General features: G+C 36.5%; 2 protein-coding genes and 1 long non-coding RNA gene across 10 annotated transcripts in view; 2 read left to right on the forward strand and 1 right to left on the reverse strand.

Moving 5' to 3' along the window:
- LOC100679502 (RNA polymerase II elongation factor Ell) overlaps window positions 1–4,828 on the forward strand; it is a 203,485-nt gene extending 198,657 nt beyond the window's left edge. For 2 of the 5 annotated variants that reach the window (XM_032601823.1, XM_031926036.2), the window contains exons 4-12: window positions 1,186–1,274; window positions 2,916–3,315; window positions 3,405–3,471; window positions 3,547–3,588; window positions 3,656–3,697; window positions 3,772–3,813; window positions 3,888–4,026; window positions 4,090–4,233; window positions 4,294–4,828. In XM_032601823.1, the coding sequence (XP_032457714.1) occupies window positions 1,186–1,274; window positions 2,916–3,315; window positions 3,405–3,471; window positions 3,547–3,588; window positions 3,656–3,697; window positions 3,772–3,813; window positions 3,888–4,026; window positions 4,090–4,203 (935 nt within the window). In that variant the 3' untranslated portion in view covers window positions 4,204–4,233; window positions 4,294–4,828. Of the gene's footprint in view, window positions 1–1,185; window positions 1,275–2,915; window positions 3,322–3,404; window positions 3,472–3,546; window positions 3,589–3,655; window positions 3,698–3,771; window positions 3,814–3,887; window positions 4,027–4,089; window positions 4,234–4,293 lie in introns of all 5 variants that reach the window. The other 3 variants (XM_031926035.2, XM_031926037.2, XM_032601824.1) reach the window with 3 other exon arrangements.
- The window catches only part of LOC100114920 (proliferation-associated protein 2G4), a 141,057-nt gene that overhangs the window by 32,471 nt on the left and 91,305 nt on the right, over window positions 1–17,281 (reverse strand). For 2 of the 3 annotated variants that reach the window (XM_031926038.2, XM_031926039.2), the window contains exon 5: window positions 9,047–9,295. In XM_031926038.2, coding sequence (XP_031781898.1) covers window positions 9,047–9,295 — 249 coding nt within the window. Of the gene's footprint in view, window positions 1–5,520; window positions 5,797–9,046; window positions 9,296–17,281 lie in introns of those variants that run through there. The other variant, XM_031926040.2, reaches the window with a different exon arrangement.
- On the forward strand, window positions 5,095–6,960 carry LOC103316623. 2 transcript variants are annotated; one of them, XR_004345247.1, is made up of 4 exons: window positions 5,095–5,358; window positions 5,436–5,497; window positions 5,683–5,816; window positions 6,262–6,960. It is a non-coding gene; the product is annotated as an uncharacterized LOC103316623 (long non-coding RNA). The 2 variants fall into 2 exon arrangements; XR_004345248.1 differs by having other exon boundaries at window positions 5,095–5,339.

Raw genomic sequence — 17,281 nt, forward strand, 5'->3', positions numbered from 1 at the left:
CTGTTTTTATAGGTACAGAAACTTGTAATAACTCTGTCTGTTACTCAGTACATGAACAGAATTTGGCACTTTTCAGAGTGCCAGTATGTGTCAGGTATAATGGGAATTCAACCTTATTGTTCATATACTCAGTAACAGACAGAGTTATTATGAGTTTGTCTACTCGACAAAACTGTCAAAAACATAATCTTAATAAATAAAACTATTAGGTACCTTTACAACAAAAGATTTTAACGAATACACCTTGGAATCTGGCTTAGCGGGTGTTTTCTTACAGGTCAACTTGCTAACCAATGAAGCTACATGAAAAGTGTCAAAGTAATTAGTTTTGCAATGACTAACAAAACCTGTATGCCAAATTTCAGAGCTCTACTTCAAAAACTGCATGAATGACAGGAAAATATCATGAGACTGGCTTTTATGTTTTACGAGTGATGAGTTTCAATCTTTGTTGGACATGCTATTTATACAGTTTTTGAAGTAGAGCTCTGAAATTTCGCATGAACATTTTAAAATTGATTGTGAAATAAACTTCTATCGTTTTTTTTTTATTTAACTTTTGTTTGTTTTAATTTTCAGCAGTAGACCTTGACCCGGAGTTTTATTTTTTGTGTGTGACTTTGCTGACATTCTAACAGAGGATTTTTTATATCAGTAATAAGTGGCACTACTGTTTTATACTACATTTTTAAGTATATAAAAATAATTACTTCATCTCAGTATGTAATAGTTCACTGGCATGTATACCAAATAAAATAATGACTGACACTATTATTCGACATAATCGACACACCTATTGAAGTAATTATTATTTTTATGTTCTTCAAAATAGAGTAGAAAAGGGATCCTCTGTGTTTTACACAATGTTTGTACAAAATCACACACAAAAATTTAAAAGCTGTATCAAGGTCTACAGCTAAAGATTAGACTAACGAAATAAAGTTAAATAACTACTAGGGCAGTTCTCTGCTTGGAAAAAATTATAAATAAAATGTTCAAAAAAAAAATGTACAAGAAAATGCCTATCTAATTATATATTCTCCTACCATTCGGACGGTTTTTTAAGTCGAGCTCTGAAATGTTGCGCATTTGTTTTAAAAGTGTTTCAAAAATAACCACCTTCAGAAATTTTATACGATCATATCATTAGCATGCATATAATAATACGTTACGTATCTTTTATAGGTTTGCTCATCAACTGGAAAATCAACGGCTGCAGTGAAATTAACAGTCACTACAACAATTTTGGCCAAATCATCTCAGGCATTGTAAGGGTACTGTCGTCTCTTGAGAGCAACACATTTTGGTTGTATTTGTTGCATTAATTTATATCTTTAAATTGTTATTTTTATTAGTTTTTTACTTGCTTCGTTTTTTGTAATTTCATCGTACGTTATCGGATAAGTAGCTCTTCTCGAACATCGCGTCGAAATGTATAGGCTTCAAAGTTTACGGTCTAGGAAACCCTTGAATAATTGCAGTGCTGATCACAGAGCTCGCAGAAGAAGATTGTTCGAAAGAGCGCGGGATGATTATCTATCAGAAACTGCTTCAAATCATTCAGCAGACTCTCATGACTCTCTTGCCGACGTTCGTTCTTTAGCTTCAGTTTATCGCTTTGATGAACACGTAGCTTCTCCTCCTCTTCATGATAGCACAATCGATACAAATCGTCCTTTTGAAGTTGGTTCCAGTAACAGCGTTTCGAATGAATTAGAATCGAATGACGGCGATTGTGTTGGTTTGCGCGAAAACGTCGACATTTTTTAAGAAAAATTAGGAACGGTTTTCGTTGAACAAAGCATGACTCACCAGCAAATAAAAGCTGTTTTGCAAGTCATCAAGAGTTATGATTGTTTCTCAAGCATGCATGTCGATCCGAGGACAATCATGAAAACACCTGCTTACTGTAATCTTCCCATTACAGAAGTTGGCGGAGGTGAGTATCTGCATTTGGGTGTAAGAAATGCTTTGGTCAAATGTCTTTCATTGACTCCTGTAAACATGCATCCCGATACCCTGCTTCAATTAGATTTCAGTACTGACGAGGCTTCTCTGGACAAAGTTGGTAAAATCTTGATGTGGCCTATTCAGATTAGAGTAGTCAATATTTTTAACAGTAGCCCATACATTGTCGGTGTATTTAAAAGCTCGAGAAAACCAAACTCTTATTTATATGCACTTAGTGTGTCTTGGCGTAATGGAAAAAATCTTGCAAGGAGTAATAGATGGCAGGTTCATAAAATCATCGAAAATATCAAACAAGAGTCATCTACAAGCTCTAGATCGCCGGCTTGAAATAGTTAAAATGTACTGTCCAAGAGATTTTGCTCGGAAGCCTACCAATATTGCGAAGCATGGCAAGTTTAAAGCAAAGACAGATACTTCTGTACAGTGGGCCGGTTATTTTTTACGAATTAGTAAACGATGTTCTGTTCAGTCATTTTCTCCTTCTTCACACTGCGATCAGAATTCTAGTAGATCCTGGACAAACGATCCAATCTATTGATTTTGCAGACAATTGCATCAAACTCTTTAACGAAACTTCTTCCGACGTTTAAGGCGTAGAATTTCTATCGTATAATGTTCATGCTCTTTTACATCTCCCCGACGATGTTAGATCCTTTGGTCCGTTAGATTCGTTTTCAGCATTTCCCTACGAAACCAATATGACGTATTGTCGCAAAATGTGTAGGAAACCGAGTCTGGTCGAAAGAAGATCCAATTAAAGAATGTAGCACCGAACGTTTCGTCGTTGTTAAAATTATTTCTACGCAGATCGCAAATTAATTTTATAGCATTGCGTGGCATACGCCCTGCTATAAAATAATCTACATTACACGTGTAATAATGTACGACTGTACTATTTTATAGCTAATTTTACACACTAGTACAAACATACATTATCATCGTAGATGAACGGCAAGGCCAAAAAGAACACCGGAGGACTTTCTGTAACTGCTGCTGCAGAAAATCTTAGCAGAAAGATGACCCTCTTGGAAGGCTCTCAGTCGCTGTTGGCCCCTTCCTTAACAAAGAAGAAAATAAAGAAGCGGCCACAACCTCTGGCTCATTCGACGCCAATACCTGGGGCATCCCAGCAGCTGCTGGAAGCACCGCCGCCAAAGAGGCCAATGCAAAAATATTCGGCTCATTCGCAGCCAAAAGCTGGGACATCCCAGCAACTTCAGGAAGCACCGCCACCGAAGAGGCCAAAGATTAATCTCACAGCTCCGAGATCAACACCAGTCTCAGTTGTTAAAAAGATTAAGAAGCCTGCAACTGCATTGACCAACATTGCTTTGCAGCGGAGAAGTATGAGTAAAAATTACTATTGTTAAATAAAATATTATTTATATTACTTTGCTACGCTACCACTAATTTATTCTTCTGTTACATTTCAGCGCAACTCGATACAATTTCTCAATTGGGCGCATCGTCGTCGACCATCAAATTGACGGAGAAGATTAAGTAAGTAACAAATTTAATGATCCGCAGTTCAAACTTGTTTTTTTAATAATTCAATTCTTTTATTCGACATTTCAGTTCGCTCAACAGAAGAATCATCAACGTTGAAGAAACAAATACGTAATATACTTTGCATAATTTTATTGCTTGCTATAAATTTATTTTATTCATTTATTTTTTGTTACAGCACCATCAACAACCGACTCACATCCCTTGCGAATTGGGTCAAGTAAAATCTACGTTTATATTAATTTAAACTTAAGTATAATATATTTTATTTTACATTAATACGTTTGATTTTAGATCATTGGACGATAGTACAAAGCGGATGGAGGAAATGCAAGAGTAAGTTGACATTTATGGTTGAATTCTGCAATCGAAACGATAATTGCAAATTATCGACTAATTTTACTTTTTAGATCCATGTTGAAGATGCTCAAGGACATGACGAAAAGAAACTCCCCTGAGGCTAGAAGAAGACCTGCCTGCTTCCCTTTTAAGTCGATTGCAGATCTGCTTGAATTTGACAATTCGAATGAGGAGCTGTATGACGATGTCGTGAGTATCCGTGTTCTTCTAATTAATAAATAATTAGTATTATATTGAAAAAACTTGTTGTAGGTCAACTATCTCGCCTACCTAGGAGGTGCCAATCTCTGCGACGAAGCTAACTTTTATTTTAAAAACTGCTTTGAATTCGACGCCGACCTCTTCCGTAATCTGTGGTGTCTCTAATGTTGACTCGTTTTGCGCATGCTTGCGAAGGTACGCATACTTCGAATTACTTGCGATTCATATAATTCCTATTACCTTTTTATTTTACAGCTGCAATGAATCTCAACAAGGAAGCTTTAGAGAAGCCCACAAAAGACAAATTTGCCACTGCCATGACGAAGGCAATTAAGAATGCCAAGGAAGCGTATCGCCGAAAGAGAGCTGCTGCACAAAATGGTAGAAACGGTCCTGCAAACGCTCAGCAGCCACGGCAGCCTCCACAACGACGCGGTGTTCGTGTCCATTTGCCGATCAACAATCGTGTCCTCAATGAACCGCGAGACGAGCTGAATAACCGGTTGCAGAGCAACGAGGACTACGGAGATCCCCTCCCACCCAGGCAATTGGAACCTGCCAATAATGATAAGGAGGACGAGGACCAGTCCGCTGACGAGATCGAGGACGAGGAAGAGGAATCGGAAGAGGAACAGGGGGAGAACGAGGAGGAAGAAGAAGAGGAAGACGAAGAGGAAGAAGAAGAGGAAGACGAAGAGGAAGAAGAAGAGGAACAAGAAGGGGAAAATAACGAGGACGAGTTCGAAGAAAAATCTCAGGAGAGATTGAAGAAAGACGAAAAGCACCAAAACGAGGACGAGGAAAAGTATTGGAATGGATTCATCGAAAATCAAGTAGATGAATGCAACAATGACGACGACGACCTATTAGGCTGCGACTTGTTTGCCGAGCCGTAATGAAGAGGATTTGAGGGATGAGTTAATCATTTGTTTTTCTTATACATTTCTTTTATTTTAAATAATTCTTCTCCTTACAGCATGATAAAATAATACACATAAGTTTTTATCTTTTTGATTATTTATTTATTGAACAGTAGTGTTTTATGTGTATTTTTTTATCTAAACGCTCTTTTACATTTTTTTATTTTTTAATGTAGCTTTTAATTTGTTTTTTGAAATTCAAAATTAAATATTAGATTTATAAATTCATTCATTTCAGTTCATTACTTTTTAGAAATGTAAGAGAGCGTTGGAGGGGCTGATCGCTGTTGGCTGGGCCTCACAGAGTTGGGCGAGGTCGGGGCCTTTCTCACCCTAAACCATAAAAAAATTCTTTGCAGATACTGGAACAAAAATTTGCCTGTAAGTAGCGAAATTAAAGGTAATTTTTATCCTATGCTTATAATATCTTAAATCCCTTATTATTTTTGTCTTTGATTTTATTTTGTCACGGCGGAGTATCTGTGGAGATTCAGAGACTACAGAACTCTACGCAGCCACTTCCTGCAGTCATACACCAGGTAAAGTAAATTTTATTCTATACTAATTTTTAATTCATGTATTAATTGATTTGTTAGGTGTACTAATATTTTTTACATAAAGTCTTTAACTGCATATATAAAATAATATTAATTATCTTTTCAGTTATTATACTTCAATCAATTATTGCTCAAGTGCGTCTATTATAATGCATTTGTATTTACAGGTTTGAAAGGTTTTGAATAGAAGGTGTTCATATTTGGATCACCTGGAGTCCATATCGGTTGTTGTAGTGGGGAATATAATCAGCCTCTTCGGATACACCAGCTCTGCAAGAAGACTACGCAAAGCATTTTTTAGGTCATTATTGTTAAACAAGTATAAATATTATCAGACTGCTTAACAATGCTTGTTAAAGATTATCCTTTGCAAACTAAAAAGCCGGTGCTGCTAATACAGGTAAATTTGCTAAGAGAATCAAGTTAACTGGCAGGGTATGTACTTTTCAATCTATTAAAATTGCATGATAAACTTGCTCATAGCAATGTTCGCCAGTCGAAGACAAAACAATGTTCATCATGCCATTTTAATAGGTCTGAAATTTCGAATACAAGTGTCATTTTCATCACAAAACTATTTACCGTGTCAGTTTTAGGTAACTTGATCCTTGTCAAAAGTTTACCTGTACCTTCACCTCCGGCTTTTGAAGTTGCGACTCTGATTTTTCATAAGGATTGTCAAGCAGTCTCAGCAGAAATTACAATATTCTCTAGTCTTATTTACCTATACCTATTTTTTTGTGCAGGTGACTGTGGCTGTGCATGTGGTATGTACCCGCCATGTCTCTCTTGATGCGCAACACAGAAGTAAAGTGTCTACTAAAAGCTAGTGCAAGTCTTGTGCGGGGAAGGAAAATTATTAGGGATTAGCATGTGAGGGAGTAGGCTAGTTAATCTAAGATCTCTTCGAGTCTGAAAATCCACACGCGTTTAGCCAGAAAAAGCCTATGATTCTTACAATGAATGATAAAGTGATCTTTTAAGTTTTATTTAAGTTTGCCTATTCTTTATATGCACTGACTATTATACAAAGGCGATATATATTTTTATAGTAAAAAATCGAATAAGAATAAAAAATACAATAGTCTCTACAGCCAGGAGATTCACTTCATTAATTATTGTAAGAAATTACAGACTTATTCTGGCTAAGCGCATGCAGGTGTTAAGATGAACGTTATAACAGGTACAATTTAACAACAAAATCATAATCTGTTTAGCTTTGTTATGTTATCTAAAATCCCTGTACAGAATTTCAGATCTCTAGGTTAAATAGCATTTCAATTACAAGGTCTTAAAAATATTCTTATACGTCTTTTCATCGGTCTTTTCATCGGCTTTTTTAGGATGTTCCTCTTATAATGTTTATCTAAACACTCACACTAACAACTGTCTTATACTTAACGATTGTTATAATATACTTTGTATTATATATGGCGTGATATTAATTAACTGATTTTATTGCTCTTGCGCTTATTTATTATAATTGTATTTTTTATCTTTAATTAAATTTGTTTGACTTGATATTAATAAAAAATAATTTTATTACAATGAATTTTCAGAGGTTTTATATATATATATATATATATATATATATATATATATATATATATATATATATATATATATATATATATACCGGGTACCGAAAATGCGCAAATGTAGGCACAATGTTTTCATACAGCTTCGCATAATGCTGGCACAACGACAACATGCTGCGCAAGCTGGGATTCCTCGCGAATTAAAGTGTTTTGAAAATGCCGGCATAATGTGCACATCTCATGTTGGCATATCGACAGCATCCGTGCCGTCATTGTGCTCAGCACAATGCCGTCATTTCCGTGTCCCGGAGCAGGGGTACCTGGACGTCACGCGTGGCCCATTCCGTGCAGTCTCAGTGCCGTCATTCGGCCGACATCATGTTATCGGGGTTGTTAATAATCGTTAAATTGAAAAAAGAAAAAATACGTGTCGATTATTTTTCTGTATTCTACATGACGGACCTAATAGATTTTTCATGCAAGTTCCCTATTACCCATACATATTTATACAAATATACTTCACTTTAATAATACTGATACAACGTGTTTGAACTTACCGCTGTTTCCAACTTCATATGTGCAATGTGCTACAATATTTTTGTTTGTAATTTCATTTATTTCTACATTTATTTCATAAGACTACGTGGACAGTGAAGAAGTTTGCAAATATAATTCGAAATACATATATTTGAATTTTGTAATAAGACCACACATAATATTGCTTCCTTCTAGAGGAAGCTTTGTGATGATAAAATTTTAAGTTACGCTAAAACTTCGTAGAAGCGCATTTGGAGGTGTTTAGAGTTCGAATCATGCGTTTTTAAAAAATGTCCGTGCGGATGGATGTGTGTGTGTGTGTATGTACGTAAACCGTTATGATTCTGGAACCACGCAACCGATCGTAATAAAATTTGACATGCATATATGTTTAAAAACTAAAAAAAATGGGTTTTCTATGTCGTACGATAACGGGAGTAAAAAGGCTTTAATTAGGTTGAAATTTTGGGAAAAGATAGATCTTTTATTTACCTTAGCTAAGTTCTTTTTGTAGCTTATGAAACCATTTAGTTTAAAAGATACTAAGATTCGAATTCTTTTTCTTACATCCTGTATACCCTGTACAACTGAAAATTACTATTTTTGTTAAACCTTATAACTCGCTAACTAAAGTTCAGAATATTTTGAGAAAATTCATGATTTTATAAGGTTATGAGAACCCTAAGGTATTTAAAATATTAAGGTTTAAATTTTTCATGAAAATTATATGATTTGATAATGTGACGAGTGCTTCTTCGGTAAAATAATTAAGATTGAAAGTATTTTCAAAATCGTCAATATACAAGTATATTTAAACAATATTTTATCTACTGGAATTATAAATTTTGTTGGAGGAAGCTACGTGCCAAAGAATTGGCAGCGGTTTTTTTATACTTGTATGTTCGTGTATGTGTGTGCGCGCGCGTATGCATTTGTATACGATAGAATGTGTATCTCAGCTGTTATTCAGCTGTTACTCAGGCAATTCGAATCCATTATGGCTCATTCGTCTTATCTTTACTGGAGAAAAAATTTGGATTGGAACATATTTCTTTAGTGTCTTTATCTTTTTCATTATGCTGTTCATAAGCTTAATTAGATTTTAAAATTTTCAAGTTAAATTTTTTTTTAAATGTTTACAATCATTATTACTCGATAACTAGACTATGAAACTTTTTAAAAACATTGTAGTGATAATGAATAATAAGAATTACTTTTCTTTTTGAATAGCGTTTTGAAGTTTTAGATTGAGCGTTTATAACACGTTTTAGAATATTTACTGTGATTAATGACGATTATAAGGTATATCAATTAACTAAGATATTTTTTTAAATTTTATTCTTAATTTGCGTAGAGTTAGCCTTCTCGTACTTATATCTAAACATACTAATACTGAATAATTATTTCGCAGAGCATTCAGTAAAAAAATCTTATGTGATCTAAGTAAAATAGTTACCTGAAACGGTTCAATTAATCTATGATTAACACACTCCACAACAGCCATTTTAGCCTTCTTTTCGTCTTCAAATGTACGAAGATTGAATGGCATTAGACCATGTTTATGAGAAACTTCAGAATAAAATGAGCGAGATGCCTTCAATTTAAGTTGATACGTCTCTTCAGTTTTCTTAAAAATCGTAACTCGTGTGTCTTGTTCTTTACCGATTCCTTCACCGGTACTAACTATGACATCCATAGCATACACCTGTAATTTGAAATAAGTAGAACCAATTTACTATACTGTTAAGAATTTTATATGAAAATAATTTATTTCAAATGCTAATCCTCTCTTTAAAATGAAAGATCTAAAGTTGTGCCAACACATGGTTTTGTACCTCCTTTAGGGTATCTTTATTTCCTATAACAAAAGTTATAGTAACGCTATAGTATTTGGAACTTGTATGTATATGCCGATTCTATAGTTAAAAAATTATTTTATATTATAAGAGATGTGATAAATAATTGGTATTCATCATATGCGTGGCTCTATGAGATATTTTTGCTAGACACACACATCGTTCGGAGGATGCTCGATCCTTACGGTGGGTGGCTTTCCCGGACTGTCCGAGCAAGCAGGATGGTACAAAGGTTGTCTGGTGTGCGACTTGAGGTCTTTGCTTTGCGACCTAAAAGAGTGTGCAGACTTCGGTCCGCACACTTTAGACAAATGGCGATTCTGAAGTGCCAGAGCTTGCTATGCGACTAAGAGGTGGGGAGAAGGGGAGATAATAGAGAAGTATTAAATAATTTAAATCGAATATGGATAGTGAGTTAATAACAATACTACCTCAAGCGAGTAGTACCAGACAGGCTAGTGCCGACAATGATTCCAATCGGGTGGAAGCCCTGATGGTCGATGCTAGCCTCATGGGTTTGAAGTGGGGAATGCAAACTCATAAGGTTCAAATTTTGTTTCCCACCTAGAAACCAGACAGCAATAACAGCATGGAAAATCTGCTAAGATCAGGGAAGATGGCCTCTGTTGTCCATAAATATGAGCTAAACCAGGCGCAAATAAGAACATGCGATGTCATGAAGACGGGTACACGACATTTCACATAAAGACACTTTACCAAGCTGACATTTAGCCAATGTGATATTTCGCCAAAGGTGACATTTCGCAAAAAAAAACGAAGAATATGATAAGAAAAAAAATATTATGGGATTTGTTGAAAACTATTGGTTGGCTGAGTCTGTTAACTCTTGTGGGGTCAACTGGTTATTCGGATTTTGTGTCTTTTGCAGCTATTATATTGGTATTTATAGACACTACAGTGTATTAAAAAATAACCTAGTACCTCGTTTACCGTTGTTGGCTTGAGTCAAAGTCGGTTATAGTGCTGAGTTGCTCAACCCAATATCTCAAATAAAGATGGACGAGCGAAACTATTATTTTCATTTAGGTTTGTAGTTGGCGCACCTTGATGGTTGTTAAGTCATTCTTTACGTTGGTTATTGGGTTGAGCAAGTCAGATATGGTTGATTATGTCGGTTTTTGTAAATGTTATGTGTGTGTGTGCAAAATTAATTGTGAGTGTTTTTTGCTTCCTCCTAGACGAAGCTTTGTAATAGTAAAATTTTTAGTTTTGCAAATACTTCATAAAAACGTATTTGGCGGTGTTTGGAGTTCAAATCATACGTTTTAAGAAAAAGTCTGTGTGAATGGCTGCGTGTGTGTATACCGTCATAATTCTGAAAGTACGCTAACGATCGTAATAAAATTTGACATGCATATATATTTTCTCATTCTGAAATCGGAAATTTTTTTTCACGATTCTGACCATTTTATGGCCATTTTTGAAAGAATATCCTTGCCTTTTTTCAATGATATGATTTATACAATATTCCAGGAAGATTCAGTGCAAGCCCAGCTGAGCTAATCGAGCAGCGGAACAGTCTATATTCCAATCAGAATTCAGCAGATATACAGATAGAGAAGTCTTACTTATATACTAATCAGACGCCAGCTTCCTTTCTGTGTTTTTTTAATTGTCTCTTGGATTTTTCAACTCGACAAAAATCATTACTTACTCCAAGAAGAATCAATCTCACTATAACTTCAAGGTGAAAATCTGCTTTGTGTTTCATGATTCTCTCACATCTAATCTGAATGTTCTAAAACTAATCCAAATCATCTTGTGCAAAAAATGAGCAAAATCACAAATATAAAAAAAATCAAGTAAATTTCTCCTTAGTATATAGAAGAATCATTTAAACACAAAGCGGATGTTCATCTTATATAAAAAATAAGATGGTTGTACTTTTCAAAATTATTCTTTGAATGCTTACTTGCCGTTCCGTCTATCGATGAAACACTAGCATTATTACTTCTTAGGTGTGAATCTGTTATATATTTTTTTATTATATCTGAGGAGCTCTGCTATCAGGGTGTTGTCGCGAAAATCTTCAAATATATCATGTTTGTTGCAAAGAAAAAATCTCAAAGATAAATTAAATAATTTGAAAAATTAGTAAGTAATTTTGGAATCATAATATTATTTATAGTACAGTTTGGCTAAAATCCGCTTTTAAGTCACGCCTATCTGTGGCTAAAGTAGTACTTTTGTGTATAAGAACTCGCTACGCTCGTACGCTAACTACGCCATGTAAAAAATAACTATTTAAGTCACACGTATCGTAATGTACTATTATGATTTTGTGTATGTGGTACGTCCCCTTGTTAACAGATGGGGGAGTGCTCGCCAAGGTATACATCTTGGAAGGTAAAGCAAAAATAATATATGATCTATAGACCAAATCAGACCACCGTATTTACCGTGCGGCGCACACTGTAACCCACGGGTTCAAAACCATCCAAAGATCATATATCATCATAATTTTTAATGTGATCGAACCAAATTTTGTGTTGTCACTAACTATCGCAGACTAGGCTTCGAGGAATCCATACCAGACGTAATCTTTACGAGAGAAATAACGAACCGTAAATTAAGGGACTGGCACGTCACAAAATCATCTCATCCTTAACTTTTAAAAGAATTAGTTTCTTTACTGACGAAAGTAAACACTTTTCAAATAATATTAAACAATATAATAATGCACTTGCCTTCGCGCGTTTTGGAGCTAGATTTGACGCTCTTTTCAGAAAAGGTCCTCAAGTTATTTGAATAAGTGGTCAAATTTACCACAATATACCTTACATCCTAACGAAAACGATCCAGAAGATATGGGCAACTATACATCATTGATAATGAAATCGCCTTGCAATCACGATTACAAACTAGTATGTGATGTTCTTTAATGCTATTAAAGGAATCAGATAATTTTTTTCGACAAATAAACATATACGCTAAATCATACAAAATGATGCACGAAGTCGAAATGGAAGAACAAAATCGTTTGAAAAACAACAACGTTGAGTTTAATAGTAATGACATTATAATATATTTAACACGCAATTCCAATCATGATAAACGCAGATATAACGCAGCTAAATATAATGAAGTAGCTGTGGTGTTTGTAGGTGAAAATGGTCAACCACCAGAAGATCGAGATGTATGAACATTTTCAAAACATAGAGCACCTAATAATTTACCGTACATTAGTAAACATGTAGATCCTATGTCACATCCACTTATGTATCCTAATGGAGGTTTTGGATGGATGCCCAATATGAAAAATAAAAATAACAAAAACAATAGTTCGATGTTACAATTTTACTGTCATAAATTTAGCATTGGAAACGATTTTAATCATTACTTAAAATTATGAAAATTAACTTAACAAAACATTGTTCATGCTTAAGTAAAAGTTGAAGATTCACAATTATTTTTTTTAATAAAAATCAACACCAATTAACAACAGATTTATAAAAACGTGTCATGTATCACTTAAAAAATAAAAGTAACGATGACAACGTAAAAATGTATCAAGGTGCGCGGTAGCGCCCGCTGAGAAGGATTAGTAAACGGAGTTTGCACATGCGAAGCTGCGGGCGCGGGACGCGGCCCTATATACATCAAATTTACTACGACGAGGGCCAGGTATAGCGCTCCGTAGTTTTTTGCATCCAGGTGACCTCCACGTCCCGGGACCGCGTCTCGGTGTCTATGGTGGCCGATGACATGGCCTAGGTGTACCCCATTTTTGCGATTTGATGTCAAATCTATCTTATGCGTTTTTTCAGTTTCTCAATATAGTGTTAATATTTTTGTTAGCTATGTGCATTGTTATACTTGTTTAATTTTTTAATTCTTATTTTCTGATTTGTTGTTAGTATCGTAAAAAATTGTGAAATCTCTAAAAAAAAACGGAATGGTCGGAATGATTTTATAAATGAGGATTAAGCTTACAAAAAGTAGTGATATCGTGTAATAAAATGGCAACGATGTATACTTGACTTTTTTAAATTGATTTCAGTTGTTTTTAAATCTGTAATTTCACTGTAAACAAAATTATTGACATGCCTGTGCGATACGCTAAACACCAAACGCGCCTAACCTTTTTACTTTAATTAAGTTTTTTTTAGAAATTTCATGTCTTTTTGAGCGAAATAATTGAAGTACCTAAAACTTGTTCTAAGAATAAAATACATAATGATGGGGTTAGGGTAGTGTATACTTGGTGATAGGCTCCATAGCTTTCGGTGTCTAGAATCAGTTTTTACACTTAGATAATGAAAGCTACGGAGAGCCCCTCCTCGATCGCGACATTGTCGACCGCAAGTACCTGGACAGTAAACATAACTGATTTGAACATTTTTGCACTAAGAAGTACGGTGCGAACTGCGTAACTTTGTTATCGTTCACCCTAGACCGCATTCATGGCCAATATTGACACGTGGATACAAAAATCTGCAGCGCGCAATTTATTTCGACAGCCTCCACATCGAAGACCCTTGGCACCTAGACACCGAGCGTGATCGGCCACCGCGAAACGATATTTGCATGCATGCACAAAAAGTCACTCCACTTCCTGGGCCCCGTCATCAGTGACCCCGAACACTCAGAAAGTTTGTGCAGCGACAGTGCAGCAGCTGTTCAAAAATATTTTTGTTGAAAATCATAGTTTAGCTCAGAAAACATACCGATAAGCCAAAAAAACTCAGGAACAGTAACGACGAGCATTTTTTTCTGTATCATGAAAAATCCGAACACCAATATAGAAGTAAATAGTGTCACGGGCGCCGCGGCTTCGTCTGCTTCTCAACCTTGCCTTCGTGGCGTTACCGCGCCACTTGATGAAAACGAATGTGAATAAAAAAATTTCAACTCCGATGAAATAAAACAATATTTAAATACAATATTAAAAACAATATTTAAAAACAAGACATGTAAGCCCTCCAGAAGCAATGTATCGCCTACTACAATATGCAATGTACGTCTGATCACACGTAATTTACCGTTTAGCTGTACATTTAAAAAACCGCTGCCAATTCATTGGCACGTAGCTTCCTCTAACTAAATTCGTAGTTCCAATAAATAAAATATTTTTGGATATACAGTATGTTAATGTTCTTATTGTTGTTTTCAAATAAATAATCTACACACGCAAAAACGCTATAATCTAAGTCGAGACGCACAAGGGCAATCGTATGCTCTGCTGTCACATATATTATAACAGCAAGGTATAAGTTCAGTGCGCCCCATAGCTATAGATATATTAGCCGATGTTAAATTCGTCGTTGTTTCTTGTTATTCCTCTAAATCCCCCGTTTCTGTATACATACATGTAGCTCTATATTCCCGACTCGCCGGGGATAAAGTACTAACTTTATGCTGGGGTGTGTTAAAAGATGTTATTTTTTATAATATTGGATCTAATCTATTTTTTATAATAATGAACTGACTGAACTCAAAAAAAAGAATCAAAAATTTTACCCATTGATATTATTAAATTTAATTATTTTGCTGAAGGGGCAATGTTCTTAACAAGATACTGTGGCACTTACCAGAACGAGGGGTGTAAAAGTAAAAGGGGTGTATCGTACATGAGCGGGTAGGTAAAAAAAAAATTCGCAAAATATGCAAGGGAGGGTCTTTAAGGGGTCCAGCTTGGGTTAAATCCTGCAAAAAAACAACAAAATATTTGTCTGATAATTTTTTTTTCTTTTCAAGTAAATTAAAAAACAAAAAATATTTACAATATGCACTATTTATACTGAAAAATATCATATATATATACCATACAAAATGACTGACCATAATTCATGACATTTTACTAAAAACACTTATTTATATAGTAGAATGTCATGAACTTTGGTCAGTGATTTTGTACGGCACACACACACACACACACACACACACACACACACACACACACACACACACACACACATATATATATATATATATATATATATATATATATATATATATATATATATATATATATATATATATATATATATATTGTAACGGTTGCCAGTGCAATTAACGCACGTTGAGCACGTTACGACGTCTCTCCGGGACAGAATCAACATTCTGTATAATACTTCTGTTGTTACAGCTACTAAAGGCGCAGCATGTGAGAGAGTAAGAGAGACAGAGAGAGAATAAGCATCGACAGAGATTTAAATTCAGCAACGTACAATGTTGCCACCTGCTCGCACACTGCTGTCAAGAGTTGACAACAGTGTGTCAGAGGACATAGGTGTCACGGACGAGCCCCAGGCTCTCCGGTGACGGCTCGGGTCGCCGCTGCCGACGGCGCATGCAATGCTCCGTCAGCAGAGAACGGCGGACTCGGAGAGTTCGCACGGGCAAAGGTGCATCGGGTTGCACCTTCGCGCGTGCGACCGCTAACCGTCGACGAGTCGCGTCGATGGCAAAGCGGGCAGTTGATCGGCGGCAGAGCTCGCGAGCGGAGCTCACAACCTGCAATAAAGTTTACTAGAGCAAGGTCAGTCGTTGTCTTTGGGGCAGGACCCCGTCATCACCCGCCACATCTGGCATCCCTGGTGGGGAGATCACCGGTTTAGAACCCGGCTAAAAAAATAGATCTCTTCTCGATCCCACGACACTTCCTACCTTACCTACATTAACTACCTTAACTACACCTACCTTACCCTTGACAGCACTCCACCAATAGACGCCCCAGATCAAGCCCCTGTAAGTCATGAGTCTGAATAGATCATGCGTGGACGCCTCTAATCTGCGTGGTAATGCAGCCTGCAGTCTTGTGGCCGAACATGGCCGAAGGCCGAAGAAAGCAGGAACTGCCTATCGGTAAGGAAGTGCGCGAGCCGAGGACGGCTCGCCTCAAAGGGGGGTGGTGTCACAGGCGCACACGTCTGCAACGCGAGCAGCGAAGACGAGTTAGCGATAAGAGTCCGCCGAGCCGTACTACGATGCATAGCGTCCGAATGCATCGTAGACGTTAGCTCAGTGGTTAGAGCACAGGCCTCTGGCTCTCGGATCCGCGAGTTCGAGTCCCGTCGTCTACTTTTTCGCTTTCACCCGCCACATAGGTAAATCTGTGCTCGCGCTAGCGAGCCATTCCGAGTCTGTCTTCGCTCCGCTCCGTTTCGCGAATAGACACTCTGCGATTGCGATTATTGTGTGCGAGGGTTGCGAGGTCAACCGAACCGAGGACAATCCGTCCGAGACCATCTTCGCGTGGGTTAGAACGGTCGTGCCGGCCACGTACATCTGTAAGTACTAGTTCTTATCAACTCTCGCTTACTCGGGCGACTTTAAGCCTCCTCTCTCTCTCACCTCGACTACATGCTGGTAGCTGGCATGCGCCCGTCTGGCGCGCTTGTGTAAGCCAAGCACCAATAAACAGTTAGTCTAAGTTTTACAATAATCCGCGAGTGTTCATTGACTTTTCCTCCTTTTGAATCCACGTCCTGAGTACTACTATCACCGCCGCGTGTTCATACGTCTTTACGTCCGTGCGCGGATAGATTATAGTCGGTAGTATCTAGTGCCTTCTGCACAGCCGACGGAAACGGTGAATAGTAGCATAAACAACAAACAACTTAAAATAATAATGACGGCCGAGCTACCGTCATAATATATATATATATATATATATATATATATATATATATATATTTCTCGGTAGAAATAGTGTATAGTGTAAATATTTACAGTAGATTTTTTTTATTTTTTAATTTACGTAAAAAGAAAAAAATTTCATCGGACGAATATTTTGTTGTTTTATTGTAGGATTTAACCCAGGCTGGTCCCCTCAACGACGCGCAAAGACACCCCTCTAAGAGGAAGCAAAA

This window comes from Nasonia vitripennis, assembly GCF_009193385.2.
Source record: "Nasonia vitripennis strain AsymCx chromosome 3 unlocalized genomic scaffold, Nvit_psr_1.1 chr3_random0007, whole genome shotgun sequence".
Lineage (NCBI taxonomy): Eukaryota > Metazoa > Arthropoda > Insecta > Hymenoptera > Pteromalidae > Nasonia > Nasonia vitripennis.